The sequence below is a fragment of the Schistocerca cancellata genome, chromosome 4 (assembly GCF_023864275.1).
Source record: "Schistocerca cancellata isolate TAMUIC-IGC-003103 chromosome 4, iqSchCanc2.1, whole genome shotgun sequence".
Classification (NCBI taxonomy): domain Eukaryota; kingdom Metazoa; phylum Arthropoda; class Insecta; order Orthoptera; family Acrididae; genus Schistocerca; species Schistocerca cancellata.
In genome coordinates, this window is record NC_064629.1 from 25889234 (window position 1) to 25912541 (window position 23308).

The following is a 23308-nucleotide window of genomic DNA, read 5'->3' on the forward strand; positions in this document are numbered from 1 at the left end:
GAAACCTAAGAACTTGTCTAAATGTTTCTTATGGCACACCCAATTCACAGTTGTGAATAACATCGAATACATAGAAGATTCATTAAATGCGAGGTCCGCCTCAAAATACTCAATGATGTTAAAAATTTACTATATTAGTTTTCACTTTACGTCCCCTCACAAATACTCACAGCACCGATCGTAATTAATAACATTGTCACGTATCCTGCAAGACTTAAGTCACAACTTACTGAATCAACTTTTGCTTATTAATTTGATTTTACCAATGCTGTGCCATGTAAGCTATGCTTCCACTGACAATTCAGGAAAAAGTACATAATGATCTAAAGCAAAATGATTTATTTTTTGAATGATGAAATCGCCTAAAAATGGAAAGACCAAAAGTCTCTGGCGAGACTAATGAAAACAGAACATATAGCTAGGAACTAAAATAATTATATGTGTGAATCATTCAAGAATATAATTTCATTAATAAAGTAAATATTGAAATAATAGCAATGAAAGTTCTAATTTTTAAAGACCTGATCATGTTTCTCTCCATGATAATGATGTTTTTTATCACAATGACACTGAAAATTATGATGTTCAATCAAGATGAAAACTTGCAGAATTCTTCTGGTCTTTAAAGACAGCATCTCAATGTTTCAGACAAATCTTCATTATGAGAATACAGTTCTCCTTATACAGTAATACATGCAGAATTTGTTGATGTTTATGACATTCCTTAGATCGGATGGGCAGCTTCCATTCCATATCACATCGTTTTCCAAAGACAGATACTGTGGTTATATAACAAACTACAAGATAACTTAATTAGTCCAGAATAAAACCACATTTAGAATATGGAGGAGAATGTTCAGCTGGTGGTTTTCTTTTATGCATATGATAGTCTGAAGGCAAAAAAATACAAAAATTTGAAGCTTTCATAAATGGTATATAAAGGATTTGATATTCACTCTTCTATCTCATCTTTTTATCTTTTATTATTTTCAACAATTTATCTATAATTATACAGGCACTTTATACTACACAAGAACATTTCATCTGCTCTATATTCCCAATATTTTCAAAATTCTTAAATTACTGGTTTTATACATTTGGTAACAAACTAGTGTCCAAGTTACTCAGGTTTAAGTTTTGCATGTAACACAATGTATACAAACAAACAGAATCTCTTCAAAAGTGACCTTTCAAAAATTCAGACACATTTGTCACCCAAACTACAACAAGAAATATATGACTGTGCTTCTCTTACTCTACAGCCCTTCACATTTTCCCATGAGAAAATTCAATTATCCTGCAAGAATTCCAAATTGTACTATATGGAAGTCACATTCACAAGAAAAATTGGAAACAATTCCGGAAAACTTAACTGTTCAGCCAAAGCACAAGACCAACCAAAAACTTAGTATTTGCAATATAAATTTCTACTATTTTTATTTACAGAAAATTATTCACATATTACAATCGTGTACTAAACCTACAGAAAAATACTGCACATAGCTTCTGAAACTAATGTACTGACAGATAACACCGGCATGAAGGTACGAAAAGTAAATGTATGGTCTGTTTTCCAGCCTTTTAAAAAATGAATATGTATTAAATTACACCACACAAAAAGACATATTGCACCTTTCATCATTAACAGTAGAACCTAAAATGTAATGAAGGAACCATTAGATCTGTGGAAAAGCTCCAACTGTTATACTAAAGACCACTAAAAATGGCCACCACGTATGTTTCAACTTCCTCAGTTCTGATGTACGGTTTTAAGTAGTTCCCTTTCAGGTTATGTTTGTATCTGCGAGACATTCTTCCACACAAGGCACTAATCAATAGACAATTAATAATTGATAAATGCATGTACTATTAGGCAATATCTGCATCCACAGTACCTTTCACAGCACACAGCTGCTTTTATTGGTGCATCACATAATTTTTACTCAAAATATGTTTTACGATGAATGGGGATAGCAAGTTCACCCTTTAAATAGGACAGTTTCAATCTGATTACTGTTTGAGGCATTAACGAAGTTGTTCTGGACAGTGTACACATTCTGTCACAGACGGTGAAATTCTTACCACCGTGAATAGTATGTGACAGCACAGTATCAAACATTTACTTTTAATAATTAATATGAATATTAATTAATGTGACATTAATTAGAAATCTGCTATATTAAAGTATTGATGAATGTAAACTATCTGCACAGTGAAGACCCAAATTATCTATTTAATGAAGTCAATAAGGTTCCAGAGAGGAATGAGAACATGCGACTCTAGGGTGACTAATTCTTTAGTAGAATTAACAGTTTGACAAAATGTAAACTGAAATAAGTATTACATCAAAACACTCTGCATTAGAAACCAGCAAATTTCTGATTTCCTACATCTTTTCGCAGTCTGGATAATATAACAGTATAGATGAGACATGGTAGACTTCTCTGTGAGCTCCTATTCTGGTACACAAGAAGCAGCGATTGGTGAAAGGTTTCTTTTATTTTTAAGAAATAGTTTGGTAACCTGCAGAAATGCAAAGAAGTTACTATATGGATACCAAACACCGGATGGGGATTTACTTCAGACAGACATCTGTTATTTCCAGTGATTGTCTGCACCATATAAACTTCTGCAGACATGAGCATCTATTTGGTTGGGGGTGAGAGTTCCAGCAGACAGCTGGAAATTAGAATGCGAGATACATCAGCACTAAATTCTCAACAGTGCATGTTATAACCAACTTCCTATACAAAAGGACTAATCACCATCCTGCACCTCATCTATTTTTCTTTCTGAGAGCAGTACAGCGTCAACTTTAGGAAATTGTGTAGTAATAACTGTAACTGTGATATCCTTCAAGAAGAATGTGTACGTCAGGCTAGATGGCTGTCATTAAATGGCAACAATTCAAAACAAAAGGATGAAAAGTATGTAGATCTAGCTGAATTCCAAATATTTGTATTTCTCACTGCAGAGAAGAAACAGACCCAGAAAATACAATGTTCTTACTTTTATTTCCTTTTGAGTAGAGATTAAGAATTAAAAATTCATTAACACATATTTACTATCCACCACAGCTTAAAGAAAAACTTGGTGAGGAAACTCAATGGAATATCAGGTAAAAAAATACAATACATGGAAGAAAAGTATCTCTGAAGAACTTCAAATGCATGACAATACACAACAATAATAGAGTTTATTTAATGTTCTGAAGGTGTCACATACAGAAAAACATCACAAAAATGATCGTGTTACTATAAGCAAAAACCGATGTGAAACTTCCTGGAAAGAGAGAGAGAGAGAGAGAGAGAGAGGGAGATACCGGTCAACTTAAATGTCTGTTGACAAGATGTTGCCTGTGAAGAGCAAGGAACTAGATTCAAGCTCTGGTATAGTACACAGTTTACATCTATCAGGAAGATTTATAACAATGCATAACACTAATAAATAGTGAATTATTCATTCTAAAAATTGATATAATCTGAAAGACAAATTTGTCTGTTTACAGAAGTGAACTTTCTGAAAAACATCACTGGCAACAGCCTGGGTAATAAATTATATCCCAGCCTTACCCACTAGAAAACTAGTGTTTCAGATGCTCCTCAAAACGATAGGAAATGGAGGGTGAGAAAGGGGAAGATTATGCATATAGATTTCACATGATGAATCATATTCTTAAAAAGATGTAATGACCAACAAAAGAATAATTAATGGCTGATAAAAAAAGTATTGTCTTTTATTATACATAGCATCATAAATTTCAAACAAAAATGTTTACTCTGTACTAGCTACTTATGCCTTTCAGTTTCTTACAACATATTTGATATACAGTAGAAGAAGCAATTCATCATACTGAATGTAAAAGAACATACAATTCTGTACCTAATGAAATAACGTGTAGATGAAAATCTGGCTGCAACAAAAGATGGAATTACTATAGAAGACAAAGAATGGGAAAGGCACAAAGGTTTTATAATAAGGTAAGAAAAATACCAGGCTGGGAGACACATTTACATGAAAAACAACAAAATTTTATCCTTCTGAGGCAGAAGAAGTGGTTTATACATATGTAATCCACAGACACAAAAGAAGTTGAAACAAGAAAGGGAAGTCAAGGAACAACAGAGAGAAATAAATTGGGAAAAAAAAGGAATGAACACATCAAAACAATAGAAGATTAGGAGTGACAAAGCAACAGAAAGCAGCTCAAATAGGAGTGGCATGAGAGGAGAGGGGTGAGGAGGAGAGGGGAGGGGAGGGGAGGGGAGAGGAGGGGAGGGGATGGGGACGGTGTGGGGTGAGGTGGAGAGGGGAGAGAAGGGGAGGGTGTGGGGTGAGGTGGAGAGGGGAGAGAAGGGGAGGGGAGAGAAGGGGAGGGTGTGGGGTGAGGTGGAGAGGGGAGAGAAGGGGAGGGGAGGGAAGGGGAGGGTGTGGGGTGAGGTGGAGAGGGGAGGGGAGGGAAGGGGAGGGTGTGGGGTGAGGTGGAGAGGGGAGGGGAGGGAAGGGGAGGGTGTGGGGTGAGGTGGAGAGGGGAGGGGAGGGGAGGGAAGGGAAGGGGAGGGTGTGGGGTGAGGTGGAGAGGGGAGGGGAGGGTGTGGGGAGGGGAGGGTGTGGGGTGAGGTGGAGAGGGGAGGGAAGGGTGTGGGGTGAGGTGGAGATGGGAGGGAAGGGTGTGGCGAGGGGAGGGGAGGGGAGGGGAGGGGAGGGGAGGGTGTGGGGTGAGGTGGGTTGGGGGGAGGGGAGGGGGTCACTCTAGTCTAAGAATTATCAGACTGCCTATGAGAGTCAGAGAATAAACATGCATAGGTGTTGGCCTAGCTGTCACTTCTAAGAAAAACTGTTCTTTATATGTAAATCAAAGAAATAATGCCACATAATAGGAATTCAAACTAGCTGTTGGTTTCACATTTCAGGATGTAATATCTTCTACCTTTATATTTCAAGGGAGGCACTGACATCAGCTTCAATTGGACACTGAAATAATTCAGTGGTGAAAGTTGAAAATTTGTGCCAAACTGGGACTCGAACCCGGATTTCCTGCTTCCTGCATGGGGTCACTTTAACCAAGCACAGTTCGCGGCCCAAATTCTTAACTTATCATACAGTACTAAGTAGCAACTCTGTCTGTTTACCTCATCTGCTTGCAGTGTTTCCTGTATTCCCACAAGAGCTTCGGACCCTATTGTCGATTCACACTGAGAATGTCTTGTACTCAGGCTTACAGACATACTATATGTGTGAAGTGCCTGTTCTGTAGGACATATCCATAAGCTTGACTGCTATGATATCACCAGTGCAGGTGCAAAATAGTGTCCAAACTTATTGCAGGAACAAGGGAAACACTGTGAGCAAATCATGTAAATGGACATGGATGCTAAATAGTAGTGTCCACCATGTTGAGAATTTGGCCCAACAGTGAAGCACGATAGAATAGCCAAAGTGGTTATGGCTACCGCTCACGTAAAGTGGAAAATTCGAGTCTGAGTCCCGGTCCGGCACAAATTTTTAACTTTCACCACTGAATTATGTTAATGCCCAATTGCGGTTGATGTTGGTACCTCCCTTGAAATATCAATATTTACAGGCGCCATATCAAAAATTGTGGCGTCTGTTCTGTAGGAACAGGCACCAGATATATAAAGTCTTCTATGTCTGCAGTGTGTCAACTGAATAGGACAGAATTATTTATTCCACTAACAGAATCTTTCTTATGAATAATCATTCCTAATTCCAATGCTGCAGATACAAACTTATGCCAAGACATAAAAACTATGGACTAGCAGCTTAAATTCTACTAATACATTTTACTGATGTCCTCTTCATTGCCATTTCATTCTACCAAGTGCTCTTTTCTACACTTCTCTCCATTTTTTGTCTTGTTTATGATGTCTGCTTTTCATTCCCACATTTTTTACGAATCACTTTGCTTTAAGTTACAGTTCACCAATCTGAGGAACTTTTATCCATTTTTTTGGGTCATTACTGCCAAAAAGTTTTGTCATGTGCATTTATCCCTTAACTTCTTGTTATTCATATCTAGTATTCCATTTATTTTCCTGTGCAGCTCTTGTTGGCAGAAACAACCATAATCTCTTACCCATAATACTGTTCAAGATTTTGTTTTTGGCTGATATTCATAAATTTTGACTAGAAATTATGTCTTATAACCAATCATCAGGTAACACTATATCATGTTTTACTATACATAGCATCATCAATTTCAAATAAAAATGTTTACTCTATACTAGATACTTATTTCACTCAGCAGTTTTACATAAACAGTACATTACACAGAGTTACTGTATCACATGATTAATAGTGTCTCATTTTCATGGTAAGCAAGAACTTTCATACCTATGCTTTAATAACAATGGTAGTAAACACAGTGAAAAAAACCTTGTTACACATGCAACTTATCTTCTCAAGTAAAATATCTACAATTTCTAAAACATTACACATTTTTATCTAAACTTCTTATCAGGTATCAGACTATTTCACAAAATAAAGGACACAAACTTTAGTTGAGTGAAAGAGAAGAAGACTACAAAAATTCACAAATTATTATATCAACAAATTTAAAGAAAATGGTCAAAAAATTTTTCAGTGTACGATTCTAACAGACTTTGAGGTCTATCTCTCTAATGAAATTGTATATATACTTTAAAATGTTTGTCTCTCAATAACAAATAGCACTGAGATTTTTTTTAGCATCAAACGTTTCTTACTGCAACAAGAATCTGGACATTCCATTGCTTTTTCTGCACTGTTATTACATTCCATAGGAAAAAGTTTGGATCTTAGGTAATGACATGATACCATTTAATCACATTCACTATATCTCTTATCCTCTCTGTTTGGCTTAACCAGGGTTTAAATCTGGCCGAAAGTAAAGCCGTACAGTGAGAAAAGTAAGATAAGGTCATCAGTCCTACCCACTGACCACAAACCTTGCCATGAAGCATTGAATAAGGCATTCTTTTAACTGTGTGGTGCACATGTACACTGTAGTGGACAGCTGTTAGTGGTCACTTCTTTGGTGTTTTCAATCAGTCCTGAGACTGCAAATGCATGCAGGGCACAGAACCAGTAGGGAGTGTAAACTGGAGTTGACCACAAGACATTTGCAGGTCCAGGACTGATTTAAAGTGCCAAAGAAATGACATTAACAGCTATCCACTGCAGTGGACATGTGCACAATATGGTTAAGCATGTTATGCAAAGTTTTTCCATAGTATTTGTGTGGGATGAAAACCCTGGAGAAAAAATTACCTGTCCTCCAGTAGAGGTTGGATGCAGGGTTGACAGCCCACTCTGTAAAAAACACCTGTTACAAAACTTCAACAAAGAAAAGCTGGATGGATAAAAGATAGTTGATACGGCATGGAAAAAGCTACAAAGGATGGGCAACCAAACAATGGAGACAAGAAAAGTAAGAAAAGAAAGAAAAACAATATAAAGCATATTTCAGATTTATTCACCAGTACTTGGAATGTGAGATCACTATACTGCCTATGAAAATGATGCTAGACCAAATAATGAACCTGAAGCAGAGTACCAGAGCATTACAAGAAGTAAGATGAACCAGGAGTGGAATCCTAGAAAAGAAAGAAGCAAACATATTTTATAGCTGTAGCAAAAGGAAACATGAGTTCGGGACAGGATTTGTGGTGCATCCTCAACTAAAGCATTTAGTAATTGGATTCAACTCCATAAACCCAAGACTATCAACACTTAGGATAGACAGGAAATTCTACAATTACTCCACAATTAACGCCCACACACCAACTGAAGAATCAGAGAATGAGGAGGACGAAGCTTTCTATGACTCTCTGGAAAGAGGATATGATGAATGCCCAGGGCACGATATAAAAATACCAGCCGGAGACCTAAATGCCCAGGTAAAATGTCATGTGACTAGGGCCTCCCATCGGGTAGACCATTCGCCGGGTGCAAGTCCTTCGATTTGATGCCACTTTGGCAACTTGCGCGTCGATGGGGATGAATGATGATGATTAGGACAACGCAACACCCAGTCCCTAAGCGGAGAAAATCTCCAATCCAGCCGGGAATCGAACCCGGGCCCTAAGGACTGACATTCTGCAAAGCTGACCGCTCAGCTACTGGGGGCGGACAATGCCCAGGTGGGAAGAGAACGCATCTAGACACCAATAATCGGCATCTATAGTAAACATGCTGTAAGTAATGACAATGGGACAAGGTTAATACCATTTGCAACATCTATAAACATGGTGGTAGGCTCGACATTGTTCCCACACAAGGAAATACATCTTACTGGATATAACAGTTTAAGAGTTCCAAATAGGACAAGAATATCCAACATAGTGAAACAAACCTGGCCCAAGACATAGATATGTGGCATGACAGCTTTAGACTCAGAGGAAGCAAGGGAACAATACCAGGAGAGAATAATTCAGGCCCTTGGAAAGGCTGGAGAATGTAACAAGATTGAAGATCAGTGAGAAAAGATTAAAAAAAAAAAAAAACAGTGCATACAACAGCAAGTGAGATAGGAACTGTGTATGGCAAACAAGAACCTCGTGGTTCAATAATGAATGTGAAAGTAACAAATGAAGCATACAGAAAGACATTACAACCACATTATACCAGGTGGATAATGGAAGAATATAAAGAAAAACGGAGAGTTGAAAAATGGACCCATCGAAGGAAAATGAAGGAGTGGATGAAGGCAAGTATTGAAGAAATGGAGCTTCTGAAAAGTGCAAACAAGACAAGAGGATTTTATAGGGAGGTGAATAAGGCACGGAAACCTTTCAAGGACAGAAAAAGTTTAATAAAAGATGAGAATGGCAAAATTTTAAGTGAAGAGAAGGAGATATGTAAGAGGTGGCATTTCTACTTTGATAAGCTCCTTAATGTGAGACCAGTTGTACCAAGGAACCCAACAGAAATACAGGAGGAAGAGAACTCACATAACAGTGAGGATCCACCTAACTTAGAAGAGGCGAGAACTGCAATGAGGAAATTAAAGAACAACAAGGCGACAGGAACAGACAGCAATCCAGCAGATACTCAGGAGAATCATTGGTCCAATTTGCAAAAGGGAAAGATGGAGGAGGGCATACAATCTTGAGTTGTATACCATCTACAAAGACCAGCCTGTTAGAAGAATTGTGAAGTCATCTAGGCTGAATTGGGCTGGACACGTGGCACAGGTGAATGACACAGAAATACCAAAACATATATTACAAGAAAAGCCAGGTGGACAGAGAAAAAACATGGTCGACCAAAAAACTGATGGGAGGATGGTGTCATAGAAGACTTTCGGAAGATGGGCTACAGGAACTGGAAAATGCTAGCAAGGGACTGGGATATATGGAAGGAGATAGTTGAAGAGGCTACGACTCCTCATGAGTTGTAGAGCCACAGAAGAATAAGGGTGACTGGAAACAGCAAAGAAATGACATTAACAGCTATCCACTCCAGTGGATATGTGCACCACATGGTTAAGCACGTTATGCAAAGTTTTTTTTTTTTTTTTCCTTATTATTTGTGCACTAGCTTGGATGTGAGAAAAGGAGAGGGTTGGGGGGAAAGCAGCAGACAGCTACAGGGTAACTACTGACTAGAGAAGCATGTGATTCTGTGTGTTTGTAAATATCACAGCTGAAGCTCATGGAAATCACCAACTCCGTGACTAGATGAAGTATGGAATGGACACAAATAATAAGTAATTTCAAGGCTATGCACACAAAATCACCACTACACATGGTAATACATACACTTCACATTTATTAATGTCCTACTGCATTCTCCTCATATGCATGAGGCAAAATATGGAGTAGCTCTTTAATGAAGGTCACTTATATTCTCCCTAACTCCAGTAAAACTTACTATAATAATTCTGACTGTCCTGATGCACATTTAATTCTTAACAGTACATTGCTATGTGATTTTGTATGAAATGTTGCTGGACATGCAAATATTTTTAACTGCCAAAGAGCAAATAATTTGTACATAATTTCATCAATGACTGGATTACATATTACAGTAACTTTTTCCTAGCATTTGCCTTAAGAAGGCTACACTTGAAACTGTAGACAACACATGGCATTTTGCATTACTGGGGAATTCTGTTCGACTGAAAACTATTTGTTACAACAAAATATGTTCTTACACAGGCAGAATAATTATCTTTATCTGTGGACACAACAATTTCCACTACATCAGCCTGGATATGCAGCTGATTTCGTACAATAACTTACTGAACAGAAAGACTATCGCAAATCAGAGTAGCTGCTTTGAAAATACTAAAGTCTGTTTAGAGATGATATAATTTTCTAATTTATGCAAATCAAAGTATTTCTGCTTGTTCATAAGAGGAACTGGCCAACAGCAAAAACCTTAAAACATGTTGCTGTCTAAAGTATTATTATACGCAAGTAAATAGTGAAGAGACAGAATACAAGTCTTCCTTCAATATCAGTGTCATTTCACATCCTTAACAGGAGCAGGGATGGAAAGCTAAAACAGCAAAAGACTGTTGCCAAAATGTATGAATGACACAATAGAACTGTATGGTTTTTGTAATGTGTTTTCATGAGTCATTCACCTAACTACCATCATAATAGCATGCTAGAAACTACACAACACAGAAGGGGACTTCCTGATCAATGCAACCAACAAAATATGCCTCGAAACTGCAACAGCCTTGGAATTGATTTTAGTAGATTCAAATCCTAACAATGAACAATGACCAAGTTAAATTTCAATGACAGGCTCACACAAATCTGGTGCAAAAAACAACACAGTACACAGTCATTCTAAGACTTAAATAAATGCCTTGTACAATTTTTTCTATGAAACATGTTACTTCATTACAAAACACTAATTACTCTTAATAACAAGTGTTAAGCTATCTTCCTACATGCAGCACTGTGGAAATCAATGACTGCACCATGCATTTCAGAAAGTAAAATGATATTAGTGGTGGATATACAACACTAAATCAATTTTTGTGACTGCTTATCCTGCTCATGATGGAGCAACACACTTATGGTTGGAAACTTAACCAAGAGCTGAACTTTGAATTTAATGTCATGTTCTATGCCCTTACAACCACTGATCTAACACCTTCAATGTGGTTTGGTAATGATATTTAACCCTCTTCCCCCCCCCCCCCCCAGTCCTAAAAAAAAGTATTCATTGTGAAGACACCATTGAATAAAAGAAGACTGAGATGAGTGTAACAAACTTACTCCAACAGCCACAGCAGTAGCTAGAAAGTGTAGATGGAATAGCTGTGGTAGCCACCTCTACAACTGCTATTAATATTTTCTAGCAATATTTTGAAAGTGTTGGAGGGATGAAAGTGTGCATTTGCAAATAAATAATTATAATCTTTCTGCTAATATGAAATGAAATTACACAACAAACTTATATTACATGAGACAATAGATCTTATAGTTATTTATAACCCTTAGTGACCCTTTTCCTGTATGTGAAGTAAAATATGAACTTTATGTCACTGACTAGTTTCTGTTTCAAATTTTAGACATGGCAGAGTCAGATCTTAGCTGAGAGTAAATTAATTATTTCACAATAAGTATTAAAGTTATCAGTAAAATAATTCATGTGTAAGAATTCTATATTATACATTATTCAACATCAAAATAATGATTACAGTAACGAAAGGGGCAGCCAGCACAATGGAACTACTTGTGAAAGTGACAGTACTGGTAACAGTAAAATTTATAATTATGATGGTAGTGGCAGCAGCAGTGGTAGCAGCAGTAAAAAATCAGTAACAACAACAACAACAACAGCCCATCATAACTACCAGCATCAGTACCAGGACCACTACCATGATAAAAACAGTCAACAGCATCTACTGCTCCGCTCAGAGTTAACAATTGCAATCTGCCACAAAAGTCTGTAACAAAGACAGATAGAAAAGCACAATAAAAATGTATGAATTTTGCAGTGTTTCATTACTTCATTAAATCAGTGACCCACATCTTTACAATGCAAATTAATTTGTGCAACACCTGACTGACATATCACAAATAACTGGCATTCATTATTTAAATATTCAACAAATTTATTCAACATATGACTTAATAAAATAAACTCAGTGCTAAGATAACCACAATAATAAATACAAACACTACTTATGACTGTCCTTGTACACTATTAGACAATGATACTGATGTGGCATACTGAACTTTGACTATCTATTCTAGTTTGACATAAATAAAGTATTTCCACTAGTTTAACGCCAGGTATAAAATTCACGCCTATACACTGTTTTAACCTCAATATATATAAGATCAACTTGTGTGCGTAAGCACCCACCCACCCACCCACACACACACACACACACACACACACACACACACACACACACACACACCCCTCTCTCTCTCTCTCTCTCTCTCTCTCTCTCTCTCTCTCTCTCTCTCTCTCCTCCCCCCCCCCCCCCCCCACCCCCGAAACAACACACTCCTCCTCTCTTCAATACTGTAAGTTATAACTGCAGTAAACTGTTTTGCACTGCCACAATATAATAACAAATTATTCTATTAAAAATATCAAAACTGCTATTTTAGTTGTCCATTATCGATGACAACTAGTATTTAACTATCACAGGTAAAAAACAAGAAAATTTTTCATACTCATAACATTCAAAAGTGGCAACTTGAGTCTAACAGCTGAAAGTCACTTTTTTGCACCACATGTACACTAGAAAAATTTTCTTTGGGATATTTCTGCACAATCTCTCATGTAGGGTAAGAGTGATAAAATACTACTGCAGTCCCACACTTCCTACAGTTTTACAAATCCATATAAAACAAGGCATACTGCTCAAACTGAGCAGGTGCACTTTGGGAACACATACAGAACACACACACTTATGTTTACAGCCTCTGGCCAACCCATACATTAAAAGGATAGCACTTTACAGTTTTACAGAAACTGCATACAATATGTGTTACAACTCTTGATTTTCTCCTGCATTTCGCGGTACAATGTTTACTGTTTGTTGTGGATATTTCACGGTCTGTTCAACATTTTTGTTACTTGTAGTTTCCTCTTCTGCAACAGATTCCTTCAGTATAGATAATACTTTCTTGCTGACTAATGGATTAATACTGACTTGCAGCTCACTCAATGATTCTTCACTCTGTATGTACAAAAATTAAAAAACAAAATAGTTTAAGACAACACAAATACAATAAAATTTTTTAGTTTAGGAAATGTAAAGACTACCTGACGTAGTAACTGCACAGCAGCTTGCAGAACTTTCTGCCATTTTTGCATTTCAACGTTATGAAGAATCTCCTGTTGCTGTAGTAACCTCAACCACTCTTCATGAGATTTTGGTGGGTTTCTGCAATTGTGTGGAAAAGATAAAGTAGAATGAAATGTCTAACAATTGTAGTCAAATTTATTACCTAAGAATAGCTCACACAAAAACAACCAACCACAGTTGTGATGCCTACAAAGGGTTTATGCAGATAAAAATTATTCTTGAATGAAGTACTGTTAACTGAATTATTTACAAGTATTTGATAGAATGCATGCACATCTAAAAATGAAACACTAACTACAGGCTATTCTGTAATACTTTGCTGCCTGAGAAGCTGAAAGCTGTTTCGTAACACACTAATCTATCAGAGAATATCCAGAAGTCTAACTCATAAAATTAAAACATAAAAGGCCAGGAAAGAAACTGTGAAGTCCACTTCTGTTATAGAACTGTTCTAGAATATGATCTGTATGTCAACAGCGTCTTTACAACAAGCACATGCAACATAATAATGGAAATTCTGGATACAAGGTACATAATTCCAAAGTAGGTCACCACTCACACTTGCAATGATGTACTGAATGGTCGACAAGCACATAAAAAGGATTAACTGCTGTTACACTACATTCATATCAGCCCCCTTCATCAAGTAGACAAAGTTAATTTGTAAAGACACACATGCACTTCTAATACAACAGCACAAATTGTGCAAATGGAACCCATAGGCAACCAAGAGTGAGAAGAGGGGCAGTGCAGAGAGAAGAGACATCAGTTGTTTGTATAGAAGGGGAAAGAGAAGGAAGGCAGTAAGGAAGCAAGCAAGATTAAGTTTAACTTCTCATTGATGATGAGATTTTTTATTTATTTATTGTTCCGTTGGACCAAATTAAGGAGAAGTCTCCATGGTCATGGAACGAGTCAATACATGAAATTGTAACACGATATTAGAAACAGATAAAATGAAATATAAAAAAACGTATTCAGGTGACAAGTCCATCAACAATGTAACACTGAAATTTGCTTAATTCATTAGCTCTTCCAGGAGCTCCTCGACAGAATAGAAAGAATGAGCCATGAGGAAACTCTTCAGTTTAGACTTAAAAGAGTTTGGGCTACTGCTAAGATTTTTGAGTTCTTGTGGTAGCTTATTGAAAATGGATGCAGCAGAATACTGCACTCCTTTCTGCACAAGAGTCAAGGAAGTGCAATCCACATGCAGATTGGATTTCTGCCTAGTATTAACTGAGTGAAAGCTGCTAACTCTTGGGAATAGGCTAATATTGCTAACAACAAACGACATTAAAGAAAATATACACTGTGAGGGCAATGTCAGAATTTCCAGACTATTGAATAGGGGTCGACAAGAGGTTCTCAAACTTACACCACATATAGCTTGAACAGCCCGTTTTTGAGCCAAAAATACCCTTTTTGAATCAGAAGAATTACCCCAAAAAATAATACCATACGACATAAGCGTATGAAAATATGCGAAGTAGAATACTTTCCGTGTTGAAGTGTCACTTATTTCAGATACTATTCTAATGGTAAATAAAGCAGCATTTAGTTTCTGAACAAGATCCTGAACATGGGGTTTCCACAACAGCTTACTATCTATCTGAATGCCTAGGAACTTGAACTGTTCCGTCTCGCTTATAATATGCCCATCCTGTCTGATCAAAACATCGGTTCTTGTTGAATTGTGAGTTAGAAGTGTAAAAAACTGAGTCTTACTGTGATTTAGCATCAAATTATTTTCCACAAGCCACGAACTTATTTCATGAGCTACATTATTTGATACTGTTTCAATATTACACACAAGATCCTTCACTACCAAGCTGGTGTCATCAGCAAACAGAAATATTTTTGAATCACCTGTAATACTAGAAGGCATATCATTTATATAAATAAGAAACAGCAGTGGCCCCAGCACCGATCCTTGGGGAACGCCCCACTCAACAGTGCCCCATTGGGACTAAACATCACTACCACTTTCAATATTGCAGAGAATTACCTTTTGCTTGCTGTTCTTAAAGTAAGAGGCAAACCAATTGTAAGCTACTCCCCTTACTCCATAATGGTCCAACTTCTGCAGTAATATTTTGTGGTCAACACAGTCAAAAGCCTTCATTAAATCAAAGAGAACACCTAGCGTTCGCAACCTTTTATTTAATCCGTCCAAAACCTCACATAGAAAAGAGAATATAGCATTTTCAGTTGTTAAACCATTTCTAAAACCAAACTGAACATTTGACAGCAAATTATGTGAATTTAACTGCTCCAGTAACCTTGTATATACAACCGTCTCAATAACTTTAGCAAACACCGATGGCATAGAAATAGGTCTAAAATTGTCAACATTATTAGTGTCTCCCTTTTTATAAAGTGGCTTCACTACCGAGTACTTTAATAGGTCAGGAAACCGACCACTCCTAAAGGAAAAGTTACAGATATGGCTAAGTACTGGGCTAACATACATTCAGTATTCTGCTAGATAGCCCGTCATATCCATGAGAGTTCTTGGTCTTTAGTGAATTAATTATTAACTCAATCTCCCTCTTGTCAGTATCATGGAGGAGCATTTCAGGTAACAGTCTCTACACTTTTTTCTAGGAGCACTATATGATTCCCTGTTGGGACTAGGTTTCTATGTAGTTCACCTGCTATATTCAAAAAGTGATTATTAAATACTGTACATATATGCGACTTATCAGTAACACGGACATTCCCACTATGCACTGATTCCATATCCTCGACCTGTCTCTGCAGACCAGCCACTTCCTTTACTACAGACCATATGGTTTTAATTTTATCCTGAGACTTAGCTATTCTATCTGCATACCACACAATTTTTGCCTTCCTAATAACATTTTTAAGCACCTTACAATACTGTTTGTAATGGGCTGCTGCATTTAGATTTTGACTGTTTCTAACGTTTTGATAGAATTGCCACTTTGTTCTACAAGATATTCTTATCCCTCTAGTCAGCCACCCAGGCTGCCTGTTTGTGCTAGTACCCTGTTTTGAACATTCTAACGGAAAGCAACTTTCAAAGAGCGTGAGAAAAGTCTTGAGAAAAGCATTATATTTATCATCTACTGTATCAGCGCTATAAACATCTTGCCACTCTTGTTCCTTGATAAGGTTTACAAAGGTCTCTACAGCAACTGGATTAGCTTTCCTAAACAGCTGATGACTATATTTAACACGTGTTGCAGCACAAAAATCTTTTAGAGTTAAGCTGCCAGCCAACTTGTATCCTGGTAAAGAAAGCCTCTGAATTATCTCCTTATTTAAGAAGTGTTCAGATATACCAATAATTTCAGAGTCAACATCTATAAGCAGTTCACTAACTTTATCTTTAATACCTTGTATATTTTGATGAAATATACCAATTCCCTCATTACTCGGATACCTAAGCTTTGTCAAAAGTGATTCCTTTGTTAGAGAGACTTTCCTTAAGTAGGAATACCTATCAGCTGACTTCAATCTAAAAAAGGTGCAGCTCTAACACCCACTACAGCACAAATTTTTCCATGAGTGATCCAACCAACCCCACCTATGCTGTCACCTATAAGCTTTGCCAACCTCCCCTTCCCATACCTGTTGAGGTGCAGGCCATGTCTAGTGAAACCCGTCCTGCTGATAGACTCCACCGACACCACTGAAATGTGACCCATCATTAGAGATAGAACATAAGTTTGGATATGAGAAGGACAGTCAAAGTGCTGGGTCATGTCCTTTACAAAGGAACCATCTAAGCATTAATGTCAATTGATTTTCGGGAAAACCTCAATCTAGATGAACAGGAATTTGAGTTTTATTCTTCTCAAATTCAAGGGTAATGTGGGAGAGAGCAAGAAGGGCAAGGCAGAGAGTAATGAGATTTCAAAAGCAGCAACAATTCCAGACTCCACTTCAGGAGACAATGTACTCAGCTTTTTTTCCAAGTTTTACCACTCCAGGAATGATATGGACTGATGAAGGTAAATGTGTGAAGCTTTACGCACTCATGCATGCATGTACCATCCCCCCCCCCCCCCTCCACACACACACGAGAGAGAGAGAGAGAGAGAGAGAGAGAGAGAGAGAGAGAGAGAGAGAGAGAGTGTGTGTGTGTGTGTGTGTGTAGCCAGTCAACTGTCTGTCTTGTTGTTCTCTGCAGACTTTCACCAGTATCTCTAATAGCAATTGGTAATGCTACAACGCTGTGGAACTCAATTTTTGTTTCTGGAAAAATTCATAAACACAAAAAAGTAGGATTATTTATAACTGGTGTGTTTCCTTAATGAATTATGATAAAAACACAGGTGTCAGCACACACGGATTAAAATGAAAAATCACGTACACTGAAATGCATGCTATGCGTAGAAATAGCGGATTACATTATTTGCTGACATGTCATGTGGACCATAGTAGTTCAACACTGTATCTTAAAGGTGAGTGGTGGTCTGTCCTCTTTTAATATATATAGTACTACTCTTTGGCCCAGTCATTATGAGCTTGTGAGAATGTCTACATTCAACACATGAGCCGAAGTGAGAGGGACGTATCAAGACTTGCATTTAATAAGTAAGCCAACATAGCAGAATAATTCAAAGTATTAGAGAGTGCTGCAGAATACAACAATGTTCATTTCTTTTTCCAAAGAGTTACTTATATTTAATATGAAATAATGAAGGAAGATGCTAAATTTTGACAGAAAAGTTTACCTCATTACTTGCAGGTCCATTACAGAGAAAGGGTGATCTGTATGTTGCGTCCATTCCTCCAACATCCACAATTTGCAATACAAAAGCCCATTTAGGAACACAAGAACAGTAAGAACCACTACTAAAGTCCAAGCCAAGAAGTCTGGACCACTGCTTCGACCATCATTCAGATATGGCCCTGTAATCATAAATATGAATATAATGAACACACCTGTGCTGTTTCCACCATAGAAAGAGCATTGCTCGAAAGGGAGAGGGGTAGGAGTAGGGGTAGGGGTAGGGGTAGCAATAGGAAGAGGGATATCAGTAGGGATAGCGATAGGGAGAGGGATAGGGATAGGGGAGGGGGAAGCAGAGGGGGAGAAAAGGGGGAGAGGCAGACGGGGATGGAAGAGGGGGAGAGGATGGAAGAGAGGGAGGGGATGGAAGAGAGGGAGGGGGATGGAAGAGGGGGAGGGGGTGGAAGAGGGGGAGACAGAGGGGGAGATGGAGGGGGAGGGGGAGACAGAGGGGAGGGGAAGACAGAGAGGGGGAGGGGAAGACAGAGTGGGGGAGGGGAAGACAGAGAGGGGGAGGGGAAGACAGAGAGGGGGAGGGGAAGACAGAGAGGGGGAGGGGAAGACAGAGAGGGGGAGGGGAAGACAGAGAGGGGGAGGGGAAGACAGAGGGGGGAGGGGGGCAGAGACGGGGAGGCAGAGAGGGGGAGGGGAGGAAAAGTGTGGAAGGGGAGGCAGAGTGGGGGAGGGGAGGCAGATTGGGGGAGGGGAGGCAGATTGGGGGAGGGGAGGCAGATTGGGGAAGGGGAGGCAGAGTGGGGGAGGGGAGGCAGAGTGGGGGAGGGGAGAGGGAGAGTGGGGGAGGGGGGAGGCAGAGTGGGGGAGGGGGTAGGCAGAGTGGGGGAGGGGAGGCAGAGTGGGGGAGGGGAGAGGCAGAGTGGGGGAGGGGGGAGGCAGAGTGGGGGAGGGGAGGCAGAGTGGGGGAGGGGAGAGGCAGAGTGGGGGAGGGGGGAGGCAGAGTGGGGGAGGGGGGAGGCAGAGTGGGGGAGGGGGGAGGCAGAGTGGGGGAGGGGGGAGGCAGAGTGGGTGAGGGGGGAGGCAGAGTGGGTGAGGGGGAGGGAGAGTGGGTGAGGGGGGAGGCAGAGTGGGTGAGGGGGGAGGCAGAGTGGGTGAGGGGGGAGGCAGAGTGGGTGAGGGGGGAGGCAGAGTGGGTGAGGGGGGAGGCAGAGTGGGTGAGGGGGGAGGCAGAGTGGGTGAGGGGGGAGGCAGAGTGGGTGAGGGGGGAGGCAGAGTGTGGGAGGGGAGGCAGAGTGTGGGAGGGGAGGCAGAGTGTGGGAGGGGAGGCAGAGTGTGGGAGGGGAGGCAGAGTGTGGGAGGGGAGGCAGAGTGTGGGAGGGGAGGCAGAGTGTGGGAGGGGAGGCAGAGTGTGGGAGGGGAGGCAGAGTGTGGGAGGGGAGGCAGAGTGTGGGAGGGGAGGCAGAGTGTGGGAGGGGAGGCAGAGTGTGGGAGGGGAGGCAGAGTGTGGGAGGGGAGGCAGAGTGGGGGGGGAGGCAGAGTGGGGGAGGGGAGGCAGAGTGTGGGAGGGGAGGCAGAGTGTGGGAGGGGAGGCAGAGTGGAGGAGGGGAGGCAGAGTGGGGGAGGGGAGGCAGAGTGGGGGAGGGGAGGGACAGTGGGGGAGGGGAGGGTCAGTGGGGGAGGGGAGTGTCAGTGGGGGAGGGGAGGGACAGTGGGGGGAAGTGGGGGAGAGGGGAGGGAAAAGGAAAGGGGGAGAGTGGGGGGAAGTGGAGGAGAGGAGAGGGAAAAAGAAAGGGGGAGGGAGAAGGAAAGGGGGAGGGAGAATGAAAGGGGTTTGGGGAAGGGGAGGAGGAGGGGGAGGAGGAGGGGGAGGAAGAGGGTGAGGGAGAGGGGGAAGATGGGGTAGAGGGGGGAGGGAGAGAGTGAGTTGGAGGTGGAGGGAGAGAGTGCAGGGGGAGGGAGAGCATGAGATGGTGGGAGAGGGGAGAGTGGTGGGGGAGGGGGTATGGGAGAGGGGGTGGAGAGGGGAGAGGGGGATGGAGAGGGGAGCGAGAGGGAGAGGCGGAGGGAGAGGGGAGCGAGAGGTAGAGGGGGAGGGAGAGGGGGAGAGAGGGAGAGGGGGAGGGAGAGGGGGAGAGAGGGAGAGGGGGTGGGAGAGGGGGAGAGAGGGAAGGAGAGGGGGAGGGGGGAGGGGGAGGGAGATGGGGAGCGAGAGGGAGATGTGGAGAGAGAGGGAGATGTGGAGCGAGAGGGAGATGGGGAGGGAGAGGGGGTTGGGAGGGGGAGGGGGTGGGGTTGGGAGGGGGTGGAGGCGGGAGAGGGGGTGGGAGAGGGGCGTGGGAGAGGGGGGTGGGAGAGGGGGGTGGGAGAGGGGGGTGGGAGAGGGGGGTGGGAGAGGGGGGTGGGAGAGGTGGGTGGGAGAGGGGGGTGGAGGAGAGGGGGGTGGGAGGGAGGAGGGTGGGAGAGAGGGGGGTGGGAGGGAGGGGGGCGGGAGGGAGGGGGGCGGGAGGGAGGGGGGCGGGAGGGAGAGGGGCGGGTGGGAGAGGGGTGAGAGGGAGAGGGGTGGGAGGGAGAGGGGTGGGAGGGAGAGGGGTGAGAGGGAGAGGGGTGAGAGGGAGAGGGGTGAGAGGGAGAGGGGTGGGAGGGAGAGGGGTGAGAGGGAGAGGGGTGAGCGGGAGAGGGGTGGGAGGGAGGGGGGTGGGAGAGGGGTGGGAGAGGGGTGGGAGAGGGGTGGGAGAGAGGGGGAGGGAGAGGGGGAGGGAGAGGGGGAGGGAGAGGGGGAGGGAGAGGGGAGGGGAGGGAGAGGGGGAGGGAGAAGGGGAGGGAGATAGAGGTGGGAGAGGGGGAGGGAGATAGAGGTGGGAGAGGGGGAGGGGAGGTGGAGGGAGAGAGGGGGAGAGGGAGGGGGAGAGGGAGGGGGAGGTGGAGGCAGAGGTGGAGGCAGAGGTGGAGGCAGAGGGGGAGGGAGAGGGGGAGGGAGAGGGGGAGGGAGAGGGGGAGGGAGAGGGGGAGGGAGAGGGGGAGGGAGAGGGGGAGGGAGAGGGGGAGGGGGGAGGGGGGGAGGGAGAGGGGGAGGGAGAGGGGGAGGGAGAGGGGGAGGGGGAGGGGGAGGGAGAGGGGGAGGGAGAGGGGGAGGGAGAGGGGGAGGGAGAGGGGGAGGGGGAGGGAGAGGGGGTGGGAGAGGGGGTGGGAGAGGGGGTGGGAGAGGGGGAGGGAGAGGGGGAGGGAGAGGGGGAGGGAGAGGGGGAGGGGGAGGGAGAGGGGGAGGGAGAGGGGGAGGGAGAGGGGGAGGGAGAGGGGGAGGGAGAGGGGGAGGGAGAGGGGGAGGGAGAGGGGGAGGGAGAGGGGGAGGGAGAGGTGAGGATCAATAGTTCTCAAGTGAGTAGCCACAAATATTCTCATCAAACACACACAAAATTTCAGCAATAGAATGGGGTGGAAAAATAGGACATGTTAGTCTACTATACAGATTCACCATTGATGCGTACCATGAAAAAATGATTAATCAATGACTAAAAGTGCATAGCACTCATTAGTTTAAATTTAACCCTTTGTGGATGGCAACTGTACTGGTACAGCAGCGGCCATATTGTTGCAGCAGCCTACGACTGTACAGGTACATTTTTGCGTTTTTTGTCTTGTGTATTTACCACAGCAGCTGACAGGCACATAGAATAAAATGATTATTTAGTAAGATGTCAGCCTTTAAACAAACAAACAAACAAAGAAACAAACACACACACACACACACACACACACACACACACACACACACATACACACAATTTTCTGTAACTGTGGCACAACAGGCCAGTGTGATTGCCTAACCAGAACAAAACGAGAAACAACAAATAATGGGAGAGAGAAAGAGATAGTAGAAAGACGCATGGGGCACACACATAGGGAAAACTGTTAAAGGGAACAGAGTGAGTGAATGCAGGGCCAGGTTCATTCACTGCAATCAAATGAATTACACTGTAACCTTCATAAATATGTTAATAGTTATGTGAGGTCACACTGACAGACAGTAATTCCTTGTCGACTATGATCACATCAGTATAAGAATATCAAATTTATTGGTGGGATTAAATGGAGGACCGCTTAAAATGATAAACATTATCTAAGTTGAAAGATAACTTCTCATGTCAGTTCTTATGGAATGCTTGTATCTATATCTAAATCTACATTTGTATTATGCAAACCACTGTCAAGTGCATGGCCAAGGGTATTTCCCATTGTACCACTTATTACAGTATTATGTCTTCTTTCCTTTCCATCTGCACCTGGGTTGCAGGAAGAATGACTGCTTAATGACCCCTGGAAGCACTGTAATTACCGTTGTCTAATTTTGTTTTTGTGGGTCCTAAGGGCGCAACTTGTGATTGTAGGACATTCCTAGACTGCTCACTTATTGCTGGTCCTTTTGTGGGACAATTAGTACCTATCTTCAAACCTCTGCTAGCTCTGACCTCTCAGCATCTCCAAACAAACTTTGCTGCCTTTATCTGTATATTTTTAATATCTCCCGTTAGTTTTATTTGTCCCCCTCCTTAGCTAAGTGGTTAGCACGACTGACTGTCATGCAGGGGACCGGGGTTCGATTCCCGATATTGCCAGGGATTTCTCCTAGGGGGACTGGGTGTGGGCTGTGCTTAGCCTCATGAGACCAACCAAGGAGCTACTTGACCAATTAGTAGTTGTTCCAAGGTCAAGTAACCCAACAATAACTGGGAGTTACACGCTGACTACGTGTCCCTCTATACTGTATCCGATGATGGCATGGCAGAGGAAGACATAGCGGCAGATTGGGCTCAACTGGGCCATCTATGGCCAGAACACACAACTTTACCTACTTTACCTTAATTCTATTTGGTATGGGCCCTTAGCAATATTCTAGGATGGGTCGCAAAAGTGTTTTGTACGTAATGTTGTTTGTCTGTCACCTATTGTATCTACAATTGAGCCTTGGTGAGCATTTCAATAAATATCCCCTATAAATTGTTACACACAGGTACTTATATGAGTTGACCGATTTCAATTATGACATATTGATATTATAGTCGTCAATTGCACATTTCTGAACTTTTATGCAAGCTACCTATCTTTGCACGACTTTGGAATCCTATCGAGACTTAACTGAATATTTGCGCAGATCTTTTGTTTTCCGACAGCACATCATTACAGATACCTTTATCATGTGCGTACAAACAGAGGTTACAACGCTGTCTGTTAGGTCAGCAACATACAACTGAACAGGAAGGGAAACAACACACTCCCCAGAGGCATGCCTGAAATTAGTT

At 42.0% G+C, this 23308-nt stretch overlaps 1 protein-coding gene across 3 annotated transcripts in view; it reads right to left on the reverse strand.

Moving 5' to 3' along the window:
- Positions 1-12472: 12472 nt before the first annotated feature.
- Positions 12473-23308, reverse strand: part of LOC126184803 (protein Aster-B-like) — a 243951-nt gene continuing 233115 nt past the window's right edge. For all 3 annotated transcript variants that reach the window (XM_049927391.1, XM_049927390.1, XM_049927389.1), the window contains 3 exons: positions 17998-18175; positions 13249-13369; positions 12473-13162 (listed from right to left, as the gene is read on the reverse strand). In XM_049927391.1, coding sequence (XP_049783348.1) covers positions 12971-13162; positions 13249-13369; positions 17998-18175 — 491 coding nt within the window. In that variant the 3' untranslated portion in view covers positions 12473-12970. The remainder of the gene's footprint in view (positions 13163-13248; positions 13370-17997; positions 18176-23308) is intronic.